Genomic DNA, 18,121 nt, shown 5'->3' on the forward strand with positions numbered 1-18,121 from the left:
ACTTGCGGCATCACTATTGTATCATCAAGGCCCCACCTGAGTATTGCATACAGGTTTGGGGACCCCAGCACAAGAAGGACCTGTTAGAGCAGGTCCAGAGGAGGGCCAGAAGGATGATCAGAGGGCTGGAGCACCTCTCCTATGAAGACAGGTTGAGAAAGCTGGGGATGTTTAACCTTAAGAAGAGAAGGCTCCAGGGAGACCTCACTGCAGCCTTTCAGTACTTAGAGGGGGCTTAGAAAAAGATGGAGAGTAACTTTTTACACAGGCAGATAGTGACAGGAAAAGGGGGAATAGTTTTAAACTAAAAGAGGGGATATTTATGTTAGATGTTAGGAGGACATTCTTTGCTCGGAGGGTGATGATGCACTGGGCACAGGTGCCCCATCCCTGGAAGTGTTTAAGGCCAGGCTGGATGGGTCTTCGAGTAACCTGGTCTCTAAAGCCACAGAGCTGTCCCTCTGTGTCCATGGCAGGGGGTTGTAATTAAATGATCTTCAAGGTCCCTTCCAACCTAAACCATTCTGTGATTCTATGATTGTTCAAATGCACTGATCTACATTAATATATTATCTGAAAATTACCAACAAAAACATGACAAATACTCATATAAACTGTTATTCCCTGTTCACTTGAACAAGCCCAGATACAGTAAGTAAGCTTCTCTACCTTTATGCATGAAGCAAACAGCTGAAAACGGAACTAAAAGAGGTATTTCAGGGGTCTCTGTGATTGGAAAGCAACAACAGAGGGTTTTGAAGAATCTGCGTCTTAGATTAATGGCAGTCAGGCAGATGCAAGGACTAAGCCTGTTGCAAACCTTGAACTTTCAAGTGTCTCGACTCCTTCAAAAAGACAATACAGCTAAATGTAGATAAAGTACACTATGAAGATAATATTTTTTGCATAATTTATAATGAACATAAAAATAATCCATAAAGACTAAAATTCAGTATACATTGCACAGTTAAAACATCAGATGGTTGGAATTAAACTCACATTCACGTTTTGTATATATTCAAATTATTTTCACTATTGCACCACAGTGCCACTTAGGACATTTAGTACATATCACAAAGTAAGATCAACTTACCTATATTGTTCCTGAACTAGAATGATATTCGCATGTCTTATTGCTATAGTTCTCTAACAAAAGTACTGTAATCAATAAATATATATTGTTACCATCAGAGAGAGATTCATAGTCATAGTCATATTCATCCTCTTCATCTTCTTCCTCTTCATTAGTAGTTGTAGGGTTGCTAGTACCATTGCTAGCCTGTGCTTGCATATGTGCCAGCTGGTGAGCCTAACACAACAGAAACACTTATTAAATTACTGGAAAGTATTTTTAAAAAGCTAAAGTCTTTTCTTCAGTATTTGAATCTTATTTTGTTTATATGAAAGTACTGAATACATATAGTGAGAAATAAGTAAGATTATCAAGATCAAACCAACATGCCATTATAAGTGCTTCAAAACAAAGAAATTGTGTATTGGTAGAAAAACACAGATATATGAATCCTAATTAATTTGGGGAAATGTCCATTTTACACATTATTCAGAACAAGACTGCCTTTTCCCAGGCTGAGGTAAACTGTTTTAGAATCAGTTTTAAGCTTTTTTTTAAGGATGAAGAATGTCCGTATACTGGTACAATCAGTGTGATTTAGTTATTCTGATACAAGCATGCCAATATAAATGGGGAAGATTTTCTGTGAGGAAAAGCCCTAAAATTCAAGAAAAAAAATCCCTATTTTTGCCTCCTGAGATTTGTTATTTTAAAATGTATTTACGTTTGGGGTAAAAGCAATTAGTTTGCAATGAGTCGATCCAATTGCAGTCTATCTGAACAACAGCATCCCCCACCAAAAGGGAAGAAAAAATGGAAATATCTGCCTGGCTTGAATACAAAAAAAGAAATAAAGCCAAATTCTATCAAAAATTACAACATATTATTTACACATATACATTTATATACATGTATATGAGTATACTTGAGTATTCTATATATATACACACACATGATGCATCTCACTATTTCTCAGCAAGCATGAACAGTATAAGTTATATATAGCCTCAGACTGAAACTTCATTTATTTTCATCACACAGAACATGTGGTGCTAATCATAGTATCATGAAGTTTTATAAAAATAAAATACACTAAAATTTTGTGATGCTGTGTACTTATTTGCAAGTGTTGTAATCCGCTCTGAGTCTTCCAAGCATGATAATCCATTAGGTAATTCTGCAGTACAAACTTAAAATACAAATGAATTACTTCTAGCTATAGTTATGTCTCACTGCTTCCTATTAAGAAAGAACTGTACCTTTTGTTTCAATATATCCACTGGTGTTTGATGGGCTTTGAGCTTCTTGTTTTTAAGCAGGATTTTTCTTTTCAGTTGGCCAGGTGAAGGAAGCATGGGGTCATCAGAAAAGTCGCTCTCAAATAAAAATTTTGTTACCAGCTTATCTCCAAATACATTCTGAAACATCAAGAATGTAATGTATTATGAAAGAGTACCAAGGCTTGTGCTTAGAATAATTTACCACAATTTATGGTCTACCTTGAAAATTTCAGCCATCTTGCGCTGCTGAGGTAATGAACAGTGGTTTTCTATGGATATGATAATTGGCATGTCAGAGGTGATAAATGCGTTCCGATCAATAGCTTCAACTACTTCCTATGAGAATGAAAGGTCATTGAAAGAACGTGATTAGTTTCCAGCATTCAGTCAACTTACTTCAGTTAAAAGGGGAGAAAGGGGGGCATTTGTTTTCCCCTCTAAGAAGAAAGAATCCACTATATGCTTTCATAGGATCCTCCAGATCAACCTAGCATCTTGTTACAACAGAACTGATAACAGCTACTTATAGTTACGCTGATACAAAAACAAAACAAACAAACAAAAAAAAATTACAGTACATTTGCTACAAAAACTAATTTGAAAACCATAATGTTTACAATTAAGGAGTTCGTATCTGATGTAGTACAGAGTTTATATCCTATTAGGATTTAGCCTATTAGGATTTGTATTTCCTGTAGACATTTTTTTTTTTATCTCATTAGAGAAAAAAGTATAGATTTTTGTTTTGTTTTGTCTTTATACGCAATTACTAGCATACCTTAAAAGAGATCTTAGTAGTTAAAGTGTGCCCATGATAAATGATAGGCATCCCATCATCGCCATCCCAGCAGTCTAATTCTACACTTCTACAGCCTTGTAAGAGAACCTACAATGCAATTGAACAGTGTGAGCATGTAGAAACCATAGACTCATATCATCAAAGCAGAAGATGAGCATTGCAGAGCTAATGAAAGCCCAGTGATCCAGAAAAAGAGCTGGAATGAGCAATCTCTAAAGTGTAAACACAGTCCACAGAAGCTACAGTCTCCGGCTAACTGCATTTATGCAGAAAGTGAAGAAAGTGAAAGAAAATGAAGAAAGCATTTAAGTTCATAGGAGAAGTACCACAAAGCTTGGAAACTCACAGTATTTTATGGAACATATGGTATCTGCAGGAAGGGATTATTAAGGTATAGCATAATATCCAGAGGGAGACAAAAATTTCCATATTTCTACCTGCAAAGGCAGTTGGAAAGTAACATGGCAATTTATTCTAGGTTGTTAATACGACAGCTTAAGGGCACAGCATCTGCAGCTTCTTTGCTGTTTTTGCTTTGGGATGGTTTGTTGTTATTGTTTGGATTTTTATTTGTTCTTTTGTTATTGTTGTTAGTTTTTAAGTAGAAGAAGGTCTGAAAATAATTTCTAGTGAACACCTTCCATGAGGATTGTTTGAATGGAAATGTGCCAGGCCATCTTGTTTAGTGATATTAGGCTAATTTACTTACTTATTTAAGGAAGCTGTACTTTCTAGAAAACCACTGAAGAAAGCAAAAAAGGAAGGAGGGAAAGATAAGCTAACCTATCTATTGTCAGCCCTGTGCTTTTTACTGCTGTTGTTATATTGAATGCCCATCACTAAAAAAAAAAAAAGTTAACTGTATTGCAATTAAATATTTTACTGAAAACTAACATCTCTACAAGCAAAATCATTTTCAGCAAATACATTCATGAACAACAACAAAAAAATACTTCTCCTATTCAAAATGCAAATAATTGTGTTTCAGGCAGTTATGTTTCAGGCTGGCACACCATCACTTCTGCGAGAGCTAGACACACTGAGCAGGAACAGACTGCCCCCTCTCCTCTGGGGACAACTGTCTGGGGGACAGGAAGAGGCTTTTCTGCATCATGCATATATTAGAGCCAGCTGAGTTCTATCTCACTTCCAATCTATTCCCAATAAAATACTCACATCACTCTGTGCAGTGCTGTTATGGAAACCTCCTTTACAACTACATTATTCAACACAACCATGTTATTCGGGCTTTCCTAACACAGCTTCACCCTTCTATCTTAAAACTCCAAGCAAAGCGGTACATGGGATGCCAGATGAGCCCTTCTCAGTAGTGAGTCACTAACATTTAGAATAATGAAAACACTACTCACAGGGAAGTTGATGCTTTCTCTAGCATTTGGTAAATATACAAGCACACAAATACATACACATGCATGCAAACAAACACAGAACCAAATGCCCTAGGGAGAAATCATTCTTTTCCTGTTCACAACCAAAGAGGCATGAAGTCTAAAAATCTCTAGAATATTCCTAGAAGTAACGTTTTTAGAAGTTGTAGTTCCATTTGATATTTCTCTTTGCAATGCAGTGTACAATATTTGAATAGTGTTTTTGACATCTGAATGAACTAAAATATTAGATCAGTCTTTCCTGTGGGAAAGTCTAATTTTAGTAGGTTGGGTCAGACCGACTGGTGTCTAGATGCTATGAATTTCAAACTAAGCCCTTTTTTTTTTTTTTTTTTTGCCTTAGAAAAGACATTTGAGCACAACTGTGCTTATGGGCAGCTTTCCCACACATCATGTTTTCCAATGTTTTACAAGTGGGGTCTTAGAACATCCAGATTTACAAAGCAAAAAGGTCACATTTCTGCGACTTGACAGCCAAACAATTCCATGCTGAAAACTAGGCAATGATCTAAACCTGTATACCTGGCTGTAGAGCTCCACTGAGGATTCTCCTTTAAGCTGATGGCCAGTAAGGTAAGTATTGTGTGAAGATTCAATGTAGTAATATGACAGTGGAAACTGCAAGTCCTCAGCATTCTCTTGTGACTCATCATTTTTGGAGGCAAAGTTGTCTTTATCCATCAAAAACCTAAAAGTGAGATTTCCAAAAATTTTATGCTATGCTGAGTATTTGTGAATGTAATGCAAACCTTAATATATTGGTATCGTCATATAAATAAATAAATAAATAAATAAATAAATAAATAAATATATATATATATAAATTATCACTTAATTAATTACCTGGCAAATCCTTCAAAAGATAGCAGCCCCTGCTGGCACATATTCACACTAGGTTCAAATTTCTACAAGGAGGAAGAAATGGAAGAGATATATAATAATTATTTTTAGAAATACTGCTTTTTCTTATTTTCATAGTGTAGTTTTTGCACTGAGCTAACTAATTAGTATATTTTAAACCAGTCTTTTTGTGGATACAGTAGTAGCGGTGTCTGCAGAATGCTCATGCTTGCTTTAAGAATCACTAAACAAGCAGTCTAAACTATTAATTGCAGCATCATAGAATCATTCAAGTTAGAAGGCATATTGCAGGGTCATCTGATCTAACCTCCTGTTCAAAGCAGAGTCAGTTCTTAAGCTGAAATTAAAAAGGATTTATAATCATGCACCCTTTTCCTATCAATTGTGTTCAAATACAACACACTTACAGACTTGTGGTGTGCTACTCTGACATTCCTTTAGAATTAATGTCTTTTGAACTTTGCAAATTTATGTTACATATTGATAGTTGAAATATCCAGTTTCTAACCTTAGTTAACTGCTAAGTGGGTGCTTGGTTTTGGATTGTACTAACTACACATTTGGAGGTATTCAAACTTTGCTAAATACTTTCTAATCACTTCAGCCATTGTATGTAATGAAATAAGATGTTCACATTTGCTCCTGGAAAATAACTCTGAGAGGATTAATGTTTTATTAAGGTCTGCTTCTTTCTTTCTTTCGTTCGTTCGTTTAAACAATAAAAGAAAAATATGTGGAAATTTTTTAAGTTAGGGTTAATCTCTACCAAAAGTGATCACAAACAAGAAGAAAACAATGCACTGCCATGAATACTTCTCCCAAGTGTTAATGTCCCTTCCCAGGTAAAGCATATATAGCTAAAAAATATGTTTATTTGCATTATTTTTTTTTCTTGTTATGGGTGTATGCACACCTTTATAGCCTCCAATAAAGATACAATTACATGTTAAGTTCACCAAATGGAAACAAGGACTACAAAGTAAACTGCTTGGTGACCTGAAACAATACTGTTGGGCACACTTACAGAATAATCTGTAGTGAAAACATTAGCCTGAAAGGAGATGACACAGATACACTATTCTGAGTTTGAGGAAGACAAGCAGGGAAAACAGAAATAAACAAGACTCCCAATAAAAAGACTTGCAAGATGTTTGTATTACTAACCTGGATAATACTGAGGATTTCATCATAGGTGCAGTGTTCTCCTTGGCAATTCACTAGGAAGTCATTTAGTTGCTGGATGCCCACACCAAATATCCCCAGTGACGTGCTTTCAACTCCAGTACCATTAGTTACGATACTGGCAGCAGCAATAGCATCAGATATTTGCCTCTGGTTATCTGACAGCTGCTGCCTACTCTTAATGAACAAACCAAGGTCTGAAACATTCCTAGTCAACAAGTCTTTAAAAAGAAATAATAATAAAAATAGAATATAAATATCAGATACATAATTAATGTGTATTATATACATTATATAGAATTTGACTTAATAGAATATTTAATTATAAATTACTTGAATATCTTATTGAATGTCTTACCATTAACAGTAAATCTGAATAGAACCAACTTGTTTCTATCCACTAATAGGAGAAAGATTGTTAAATGTGTACATAAAGCAGTGGGAGTGGACTGCCATAAGTGTTCAATTATTATAAACAAAATCCTAGAATTTTTAACATGGATCCACAATCTCTCATGGTGTCACCCAGGATCCTCCTGTTACCTCTCACAACCACGTACAGTCTTGAAGCCTTTCCTCTGCTGTGTGCAATCCCAGAGCCTGCCTACGTGATCAGACCTTATCTTCTTCCAGTCCCATACACCAGTGGTACTGTACCCTCCCCACAGGCTGCTTGGCATAAAGACTGCTTTCTTTAACAGTGAAGAAAGCTCCAGACTTAGATTATGGTAACTGGGGAATGTAAAGAGGGACAGAGGTTTCCTTCCCCCTTGTCCCACATAAAGCAGATCTACTAGGAAAACAGATAGGAAAAAATCAACCAGACGAGACACAGTGCACACAGCCTTTTCATTTCTGCTCCCTATGTTTGCTCTTTGTTTTATTCCTACAGCAGATTCCAGAGCTCCTGCAACCAGATACTCCCTGTGTTGGGCCCAGCCTATCTGCAAAAAGCTTTTTGCCTTTGCTATACCAGTTACAGATATATCTGGTTAATATGAAGAAGAGGAAAAGTATTCCTGCTTTATTTCTAAACAGAGGGCCTGTCTTACATCCAGCTAACCAAGTCTTACTGGAGGTACAGCAACAGTCCTGTACTTGAACTTATAACTGATTGCCATTTATGAGATTGACTGGGACACTTTTACTTGAGGCCAATAAATAAAGCTGTTCAGTGTTCTAATGGCTGTGTTTTCCCCTTATACTAACCTAAATCAGGTTGGAATCCAATGTTATTTTCATCAATCTTCAAATGAGTATAAAGTGGAGTAGGTTCTAAACCAGATCGATTGCAAGGCACTGCATAGACATCAAAAAGGTCTTTAAGATCCTTGCGGCTACGGACACTGCAAAAAGAGTTGAAAATTTCACCTTTTGCTCTTTTATAAACTTGGGTGAATGAAATCAATACAGAATAAAGATTTATTTTACCTGAAAGATTTGAAGAGTTCCACAAATTCCACAAAAGTCATGTTGCTATCAGAAACCATGAAGTTCTGAAACCCCTTCATTCCTCCTTTAACACGGCCATGCCAGCTACTGCTGCTCCATGCGCTAGATCAGAAAGAGACTGCTGTAATTTGGTTACATTAAATTTCCACTTCTTGAAATATTATGCATAACTGCATTAATAGTTTATTTGTATTCTCTTTAATGTATTTGCTAGCAATATTTGGAAGAAGCAAATAGAGTTGCATCTTATAAGATCTACCATGACTGTTTGTACTTTCTTGTTTTATAATGGCTATTAATTTCCCTCAAGACAACTGCTAACTTTGCCAGAACAATTAATGTATATGCATACTATTTAAAGCTCTTCCATGTGCAAAAGGGCCCAATGCAAATGGCACAAGTGAAAGCATTCTCATTTTTTCTTCAAAGAAATCAATGCCAGTGTTCTTGTACCACAAGCTTTAAAAAAACATGTCCTGCCGTACATGAAGTTTACTAAAGATTTGCTAAGGGAGAAATAAAAGGGATGTAGAATTCCTTAGAGCTCTGCACTGTCAAAAGAAGGAGAAAAGACATATTACAACTGGATACACAATAAAACAAACATTTTCCTGTGCAGGTATGGGTTTTTTGTTTGTTTGTTTGTTTTCGTATCTTGGAGAATTAAAGGTATAGATTTAAGAAGTACAATGCATCCCCTGGCACTCAACCCTCCTTATTTCCCATCCACATGGACTTCTCACATACTTTCCCAAAACAGTCTGGATTATCATCGGATAAGACAGGTCAAGCTACAGTCCTCTTCTTCATTTAGGCTTGGACAGTAGCCTCTGGAGGTCATTTCCTTTCAGAAATGAGGTTCTAATGATTTCCTCCTTTCAGCTTCTTGGGCTGAAGGAAGGAAACTGGAATTTATTGAGAGCAAAGGGAGAAAATGACCACAAAAATAACTAGCTGTTTCATGCTCATTATTTTGGTTGACAATAAATTCTTTATAACTGCAATTGTTAACCTGAATTATGAAACTGAACAAAGTTTTTGAAACAAAACAATGAATTTCCAAAAGCTGCATCCCAAAGTTTTCAGGCTATTACAGGACTTAGACTAGTACTTAGTTCCCACCTTGAACTATTCCTTGAGCTGTATGAACAAGTTCTTACTAAATTTCAAGTACTAATTTGTAAGGGTATCGGTCAGATGGGTCAAGATCCCATGTTCTTTCCAGGGCCTAAACAACAATGACCACACATGCATGACTGGGATTTACTAGCACCAGCATCCTGCGAAGGGAGGTACCTAAACAGCCAGTACAAGAATTGTCTAGTTGAAACCATAACTAACTCCAGAAGTTACAGTTTTTGTTTCAAAGTACAAGACTAGGTGACCATGTGTCAGACTTTATTTCTCCCTAATGTACAAATCTACAAATCCATTAGTCTAGGAATTCTGCCATCAGGTTCAGTACAAATAGTTCCAACAGCTGTGATGGAAAAACAGGACCAGCTTGTTGTCCACTGTCCCTAAAGACATTTGCAGTCCCTGGAAATTTGTGTTAGAAGCAGACTTCTTTTCACATAAATATACTAGATCAGATTCCTCAATTCACTCCTGGCCTGGGGTGCATGCATGCAATTGAAAACAGCATGTGATTTAAAGTATTAAAAAATACCATCTACTTTGGTTGATAGTGTTCAATTTGTTTGACATCACTATGGCAAGCACTGACATACTGCGTATAACTTTTTGGCTAAAATCATTCCTAATGTTTTTATCAGACAACAAAAATAAACCACCACGAGGAAAGTCTCTTGACTCCCGAAAACAGACTGGAACTGTAGAGTACTGAAAAGAAAATGAGCAGCAGATGAGAAAGCTCACCATATCTCCAGAATTGATCACTAGAGGTTATATTCCACAGTAATTCCACGGGTAATAAATACAAGATTGTTTTTTTTTTTTTTAAAAAAAAAGCCAAACAAACAAGAAAACTCCACTACCACCATCAAAACTGTTTAATTAGGAGTGGCCTAGATCACCACTATAGAGATAATGAGAGAGAAAGTTCACACTTTCTTCACAAATAAGCCCCTACATATATAAGTATTCATGTTCTGCTATATATTTATGAGTGGTGTTACTACCCTGTACCCTGTTTCCACCTTAGAGGCAGCACTAGATTTCTAAAGAACTTGGGAATTTGCTGCATGAACATCCACTTGGAAGGAACGACAGAAGACAGCTGCAGGCTACCTGTGTGTGGAAATGGTATGTACATCTGGATTGCATAAGGATTTATTTTCAGTGTAAGCTGTTTGTAAGGAGGTAAGGAATATCAAGGGCGTGAGCCCTTGATAAGTAAAAATACAGTTCTTCATTCTCTAACTGCAAGAAGTACAATTTTTTAAAATGTACAACAAAAACATCTCTTTCTTATTTTAAATTGTTATTTTTTTCACTTAAAAATATTTGATTTATTCAGAGCTTCTCACATAGTGTAGACATGGATATAGGTAATTGTTTAGGGAAAGTTATTTTTAAAGTATATATTATATGGAAAAAGAAAAAGAACCAGAAATCTTCCTAGCTGCTACACGGAGACTTAAATCATTTGTTACCAGTTAATATTTCTGTGCTGCAAAGACTTTTGCAGAGCCCAGTGGCACCCTCTCCTCCCTGCTCTGCTAAATCGTGGGTTCTGCGTGGGACCATACAGGCACCTACAGCTGCACAACCTTAAGTCCAACAGTGGTTCCAGCTATTAAGCCTCTTCCGGGTTTGGGTCTACATCCGGGTGCAGCAAAGCGGATACTAACCTGATTAATTAGCTCTGTTGGATCTGATTTGTACAGAGCCAGAGAAACATCTACAATTCAGTCCCAGTGGATCATGTATTTCCTAGATTACTTCATAATCTAGGTCATTTCAGCTTTTTGTTTTTTTTCTTTTCTTTTTTTTTCCCCCCTCGGTAAATGGATTGCTCATTTTATCTTAATTTACGATACTACTGACAAAATTGGTTGGGTAAAATTAAAAATATAAATTGATTGTTATGATTATGCTAGCAATTGAGGAACTAAAGGTAGTCATTTCATTTAGAACATGTGAAGCGTCCATACACATGAAACCCTGCAAGAATGATTTGGAGTTGGGGATGAAAATACCAAGACTCAGGCTTTCTCTAGTGCTCCAAGTCTCTTGATTCTGAGGAAGATTTCCTCAGAACAGATGAAAGCATCCATATAGCTGCATTCAGAGGAGCCTTCTTCAAATTCTAGCATGATGGGTCCTATCAAGTAGGGGAGAGCTCTACCAGGCAACACTGTGGAGTCTTCAAACAACTTTGCCAGCGAAAACCTGACATAACTCTGGGAGGCCTATAGTGCTAAGCTGTGCAGGAATCTGTAGAGAAACCCAGGACAGAATGAAAGGATTTAAAGAAACATTAGCTGCCCTTTCCCCTGGGAATGTGAGTTCTCAGTTGAGCCTTTTAATCTCATTTAGAGAACAACAACTCTTTTGGCATAAAAAGCAAAAAGCAGATTTGCAAAACAGAGAAACATTCTCCAGAGGTATTAATGCAGTATAAAAGAAAATTGCTCAGATCCTTGAAAATAAACAAACAAACAAAATAACCATAAATGTCTTAAAGAGATAATTCCTAGTCTGGTATGTTCATCCCATCGTTGTGTATGACAGCGAGGAACAAAAAGCAAAGAACATAATAAGTCTCAGAAAGCAGAGTTAAAAGGAGAAGCACCCAGCCACAGATGCCCACAGTTGGCTCTACTGCTCACTTCCACTACTAAACCTAACCATGTTTAGTGTAAAAAATCCCTATGAAATAGGCAATATAAACCAGTACATAAGACATGTCTCTTCAAAAATACTGTTCTGCCTGAAGCATTGATCTCTTCCATTGCTTACCACTGCTTTCCAGGGAACTCCAAGATTCACATTCATGCCCACACCACAGCTTTCATTCCGTTAAAAGGCACTGGAAAGTCTCCATTGAGACTGCCTTGTTGTATGTCATCAAGTACTATCCACAACCCTGATATATTACTCTTGTTATATTATTATTACTATTAGTACTACTACCATTATTACTATTTATAGAATTAACACATTACTGCATTATGTCAATGCACAACAACAGCATGACCTGTTGAACTGTGTAAGTGTAAGAAAAATTATGAATATTAAAGAGAGGGGCCTGTAAGAGAAGAAAGATCTCAAAACTGTTCATCCAATTGGCTGAGAAAGTACTGCAATCATCACGAGGAATGTCAGCAAAAGCTAATACTCCCCGACGTAGAAATGACTTGTGCTGAGAAACCTCAGCACTTCAGTTCACACATCTACATTTCTCTTGAGTTTATATAGAAAATGTCTATAACTATGTTTTGGAGACAATCCGGAGAAAGAATTAAACTTATGGAGTTTTGGGATGAATTCCAATGTGCTTCTGTAATAGACTTACTAACTGAAGCATGCTGCTAAGGGACTGTCTACAAAGCTGTCCTCTGATTCATGGTCTTTCAGATTAAATGCCCTATGTTGTGCTACAACATGTTTCAGATGTCTGTCAAAAGGCTAATTGCATTTCTGGAATTGTTTTTGTCAGATTTTGTCAGTTGGTCAAGAAAAACACATTTGATCATAATTAAATAACAGTAACTTTTTTCTTTTAAAATCAAAGCACTGATTTTATCCTTACCTAGACTGACTCTTGCTTGAAGACATTACAGGAGAGGAGACTGGTCTGGCTGGTGAGGATGTGACAGCTCCTAAATTAGGAGATCCAGATGCTGTCAGAGAGTGTGTTCTTCTTGATGACAAGGTGTTAGATGGAGAAGCATTAATAATAATATTTTGATCTATGGAGAAAACAAAAGTTTGCAGCACTATTACAGCTTCAGGCCCAAGAAAAATGCTTTCATTGATGTTCATAATTCATTAATGTTCAGTAAAACACTAACGGGATTCTAGATTTGTCCCAAGACAGTCAAAAAGATATGATCTCAGTAATGCTTATATGTGCATTTAGTCTGACAAGAAAGGAAGTGCTACTAAAACTAAATGAAAGAACAATCATGAACAAAAAAAAAAGAAACAATTTTTAAAATTTTATAGCTTTTCAAGATTTGACTGTATAAGTAGTTTCCTATCATAAACATATCTTTAGAACTGTAAAAAAATTATATATATATATATATATATATATATGTATAAAAAGATTTTAAGCAAAACCCTGAGGGACTCTTAGGTACCAAAGCTATGTATCTACCTGATTCTTCTTGCTCATCAATATCTTGAGGATCCGAACCACTTCTATTACGATATTCCTTACAGCTTTTTGCCTTCCGAGTGGCCATTTCATCATCAGTGGCCTCTCCACTTTCACCCTAGAAATGAAGTGAGCACCATAATAAACATCCTCAATACACTATTTTTTCATTAGTTATCAGTGCAATCTGTAATTTGACCATCAGATGAATCAGCCATTCCTTATGAAATTACTTCAAGGCCAATAACTATGCTGTCAGTAAAACCATCTAAGTAGAAAAGAGAGAACTTAATCATGATGAAGGATACATAATGACTGCAGGAACGTCACGTTCTACCTCATTTTGACATCTCACAGAGGACTACAGTGATCATGCCTCTCTAAACTGGTCCAAATGGTTTTAAACTTTTCTACTGGTGTATGGGTGCCCTAAAAAGGATGAATCTTGTCATCTGGATCTCCCCTACCTGCACACTAGACAAAGTGGATAGTGTTGAGCTGCTAGACCCTGCATTTTTCTGTTTCCTGGCTGGAAGTGGAAGTGGTTGAATCCAGAAAAATAAAATGGAAACTGCCAAAGTTCGGTTGGCTTACATGGCTGCAAGCTATGTAAGATAAAACTGTATGCAATTGTAAGGCAGAAGAACTGAGGTGATGTTTTCAGCAATGTGAAAACAAAAAGGAGCAAAGAAACTGACTACAGCCTCCAAACACTACTTTGCAGGTCACTATTTTTGTTACTAAAAATATTTTACCATTATACTGAGGTAGCAGCTAAAGTTCTTAATACGTTTCTATCCCTCATCTGCTAGCCCCAGTGCCAATGTTTCCTGAGAATGCTTCAGGCATGACAAAAGAAACACAAAATAATGGAAAACTACAAGCCAAAAAACAAACAAACAAACAAAAAAACCATGCTGCAATAAGCAGTTTTAAAATTATCATCTAACTTTGCCCTGGTTCAGAATATAGCTAGCTAGCTACACAGTAGCTGTAGGAAGGAAAACTATCAGCCAGACAAACAACAAAATACAATAATAACAAAATATTCTACCCTCATAAGTACTTTCTTCTTTTTCTTAGCTGCATTTATTCCCAGAGTGTTGTTTCTCTGAACACTAGGTTTCTCAGTGCTTTTGGTAAGAGTTCCTGTGCTTGTGTTTCTTGCACTCCATCGTCTGCCTCCGAAAAGTTCAACAGCCTGAGCCAAGGTTGGGCCTTCAAACCTTCCATCCTCCTACAAAAATTCTCAGCATTAACAAAACAAGAAGGATAACTGCCAAAGAACAAACACATCTTAAGCAATAATACAGACATCTCTAAGGAACCAATGAAAGACTAAACAACAAGAGCAGGCAATTGTTAATTATTGCATGAATGCAATAGGGTTATTTTGTTTGCTTTTTTTTTTTTTTTTTTTTTTTTTTGCCTTAACTCTCAGTACTCAGTATTTCAGCATCCTTTTCATGCAGTCATTTCTTTCTCTTTAGTAAAATACTTATTCCAAAGGTCCAAATATACAAAGAACTTCATACTAATAATCATAATAATAAAGATTTAACTTGAGTGTATCAAAACCATGCACCATTAGATGAAACATTATGTGGAGAACCAGATCTTGTTCACTCAAACCATGTTTCAAAGTTGGAGATTTGGCATTCAAGCTTAGTCTTAGTTTACTTGTAATAGGAACTAATTGCATGACATTACACTGTTGGTATCTTTGAACTTGTTTTATATAAAATCACATCTTTTACCTGGTAAAGGCTGACATACTGTTTCCGTAGCCACTGTAGTCTTTGATCAGGGAATCTCCTCATTTTTCTTACAGCTTTAGTCAATTCCAGCAATCCATCATATAGCATTCTGGCAGTATATTTTGGAGCAACAAAGTGCAGCAATTTATTATCAGTAGTCTGAAGTCCATAAAGTAGTGTTATACCATTTTCTTCAAGGGACATGTTACAAAGTTTATTCTGAACACACACAGTGTGCATATCAATGCCAGAGTGTCCCATATACACAGCCTTGGCTGAAAACAAATCCAGAAAACCTTCCACAAGTCCATTTAATCCAGTATTGCCAAGAAACTGGCAATACTTACCAAGCTCAGCAGTATTACCCAGCACACTCAGTTTTGCCTTAGCATTTGCAGGGCAAACTGTCGTGGGTTTTGTCCAAGTCAAAGTACTATTGTCAGGCTGAAGCTGAAGAAAGCAACGTGCTGAAAGATGCGTTTCCTGGTCATAATGAATGACAGTCACCCCTTGCAGCATGAACTGGTGGACATCAGCTCTGACAGATAACACATACCAGGGAATGAGTTCTATGCCATGGCAGAAAGCCTTTTGTTGTTCTTCTGTTGAGTTTGTGTCCCATTCCTTCAACTGCTCAAATATATCACTTTCAGAATCTGAAAGATCTCCAATTATAAATCTGTACGTGAACAAAGATTTATGTGAACAAAGACTTATATTTAGTTTCGTAAACCCACTTCCTACCTAGTGAAGCACATGATTAATATGTAGATGTATGCTATGACTGATTAATACTTTTTCTCTTGCAGTTTAAATTAAAAAGAATACATGGACTTACAGGAACATCTGTAGATTTTACAATATTAAAATTTATGTTACTAGAATTTTGAATTAAAAGATGTTGCTACTCCTTATAACTCCTGTAAAAATATAAATATGTTTTCTTAGAATTTTCCAAAGGTTACATTAATAATAAATAACTTCAGTTTGGACCTTAAAGTCAAGTGATTCCACTTTCTAAATCAATAGTACAAGATCACTTCAGTGGAAATATCAATAAGTATTGTATGTGGAAGCTGGTAACAAGATCTAGTGGAAGGAAGATAAGATTTTAATCCTTTAATATGCAGGTTTAATGTGCAGACCTTTCTCTTATTAACACTCGTGAAATTAAAATATATGCCTTCCTCAAAAGAATGCAGCACAAATGTTATCAGATACTTCCCATTAGAAAATTTAAATTTTATGTAAATAAAATTTAACAAGAAACTTTTTTTTTTTTTGAAATATTTTATGACAAGAAACATGGATACAGAACAACAATATCTGCATTAATAAATGAAGTACTTTAAATATAAATTCTTCCCTACAGAAGTTTCCAGCATGTATGAATGAATGAATGTTCAAAAATTCAATACTGCTTTAAATTGAACATAAAAAGAGTAAACTTCTCCATATACAGCAGAAATAATGAAGCACATTTTCCTGAAGATATCCAAACCAGCTTGCTTTGCATATTCTTCAAGGCATCTTGTCCTAATACCCTCTATACCCTTCATATCACCACAGTACTCTCAGCTCCTGCCCATGTCCTACCAGCTGAGCAAAAGGCAGTTCACATTATGAATTGTTCCAAGCCACATATACCATCTCACTGAGTGAAACACCACACATAATCTTTAGGTCTTCCTCAAACTTTTCTCTCCCCAGAGTACTAATTCACTTGAATTTTCCCTTACTCCAGATATCAATGATTTCTCAGCCAATAGGCTGAGGGATTTTTAGTGATGTTGAGGAGACCGACAAAAAAGGATAGAAAAACTGTATCAGCCTCAACTGCAGCTGTACTTCCTTAAAAAAATCTTCCTAAATATAAAGGTCATATCATATATCTAAGCAGATATAAACTGGTGTTAAATTTGCTGAGTTTTACCACATTATATACATTATTTACTTGGGTTGTGCAATATTCAGATTTTCAAATGAAACTAACAACCGAAAGTGTTTCACTCCCCCAGGACCCCAAAATAATCAAACAAGTCTCTGCAAAAAATCTAGAAAATGTATTCTGAGACTAAATGTGCATGGCCAGAGAAATTTTGCATATAGGAGGCCAAAATGGCAAAGCTTCGTTCCTGCCTTATTTCACATTTGATAGCACTGGCATGCTGCAGATTAAAATGCACAGGAAGTAGGTAAACCAAGCGCATGCAAGCAATTGTATGCAGAAACAAAACCTCTGACATTAGCTAGCAAAAGTGACATAGCTGTGAATTACTGAGGACAAACTTACAGAACGTGGTTTGAATCAGAAGCTTTCTTTACACGTGTTGCACTAAGATGCAAGGAAATGAGAAGAAAGGATACAGTAATCATTAAAACAGACTGCAGTTTTAAAGGGGGAAATTACATGGGATATGAAAAGGAAAAAACTTGAGTTTTTCCCTTTTATTGTAAAGGATACTTACTATAACTAAGAAAGCTTAAAAAGGAAAATGAGAGCAGGCCAACAAAGTGATGTGACAAAGTTTAGAGCATCTTACTAGGACATTTGATTAACATTTCTACAAAAATGGCATTTCAAACTTTTTTTTTTTTTTTTTCCTATCTGCCTTTATTTCTTTGAGAATTGTTAAGAAAGACTTCTAATAGAAATTAAATTTTGATATTTACCTGTCATATAAGGTAACTCAGGGTGATTAGACAGGTCACTGACTATAGAGTGACACAGAGTTTATTTGCAAGCACAATTGGGAAAATAATGGTTATACCCAGTGCCTACTGATTTTATTAGATGCCTTTCATTTTTTTCAAATGAAACTAACCAACTTTTCTGGGTTCATGTTCCACAATATTAATTTGAATCAGCAAAAAACAAACTACTTGAAAATTTTCCTTGTAATTTTTTTTAAAAAATAGTAAGGTGTGTTTTTCAGCTTTTATAACCACAATAATACAATTATCAGGTAACAAATATTTGTTATAAAATTTGGATTATATAATACTTTATAGAAAATATAGC

The 18,121-nt window shown here is 35.9% G+C and overlaps 1 protein-coding gene across 7 annotated transcripts in view; it reads right to left on the minus strand.

Moving 5' to 3' along the window:
* Positions 1 to 18,121, minus strand: part of PLCE1 (phospholipase C epsilon 1) — a 156,860-nt gene that overhangs the window by 20,773 nt on the left and 117,966 nt on the right. For 5 of the 7 annotated variants that reach the window (XM_084524890.1, XM_084524889.1, XM_084524888.1 and 2 more), the window contains 14 exons: positions 17,393 to 17,434; positions 15,100 to 15,778; positions 14,397 to 14,579; positions 13,343 to 13,460; positions 12,773 to 12,932; positions 8,035 to 8,157; positions 7,813 to 7,949; positions 6,586 to 6,824; positions 5,404 to 5,465; positions 5,083 to 5,248; positions 3,131 to 3,238; positions 2,572 to 2,688; positions 2,332 to 2,490; positions 1,186 to 1,309 (listed from right to left, as the gene is read on the minus strand). In XM_084524890.1, the coding sequence (XP_084381016.1) occupies positions 1,186 to 1,309; positions 2,332 to 2,490; positions 2,572 to 2,688; positions 3,131 to 3,238; positions 5,083 to 5,248; positions 5,404 to 5,465; positions 6,586 to 6,824; positions 7,813 to 7,949; positions 8,035 to 8,157; positions 12,773 to 12,932; positions 13,343 to 13,460; positions 14,397 to 14,579; positions 15,100 to 15,778; positions 17,393 to 17,434 (2,417 nt within the window). The remainder of the gene's footprint in view (positions 1 to 1,185; positions 1,310 to 2,331; positions 2,491 to 2,571; positions 2,689 to 3,130; positions 3,239 to 5,082; positions 5,249 to 5,403; positions 5,466 to 6,585; positions 6,825 to 7,812; positions 7,950 to 8,034; positions 8,158 to 12,772; positions 12,933 to 13,342; positions 13,461 to 14,396; positions 14,580 to 15,099; positions 15,779 to 17,392; positions 17,435 to 18,121) is intronic. The other 2 variants (XM_084524892.1, XM_084524894.1) reach the window with 1 other exon arrangement.

Source organism: Aythya ferina, assembly GCF_964211825.1.
Source record: "Aythya ferina genome assembly, chromosome: 7".
Lineage (NCBI taxonomy): Eukaryota > Metazoa > Chordata > Aves > Anseriformes > Anatidae > Aythya > Aythya ferina.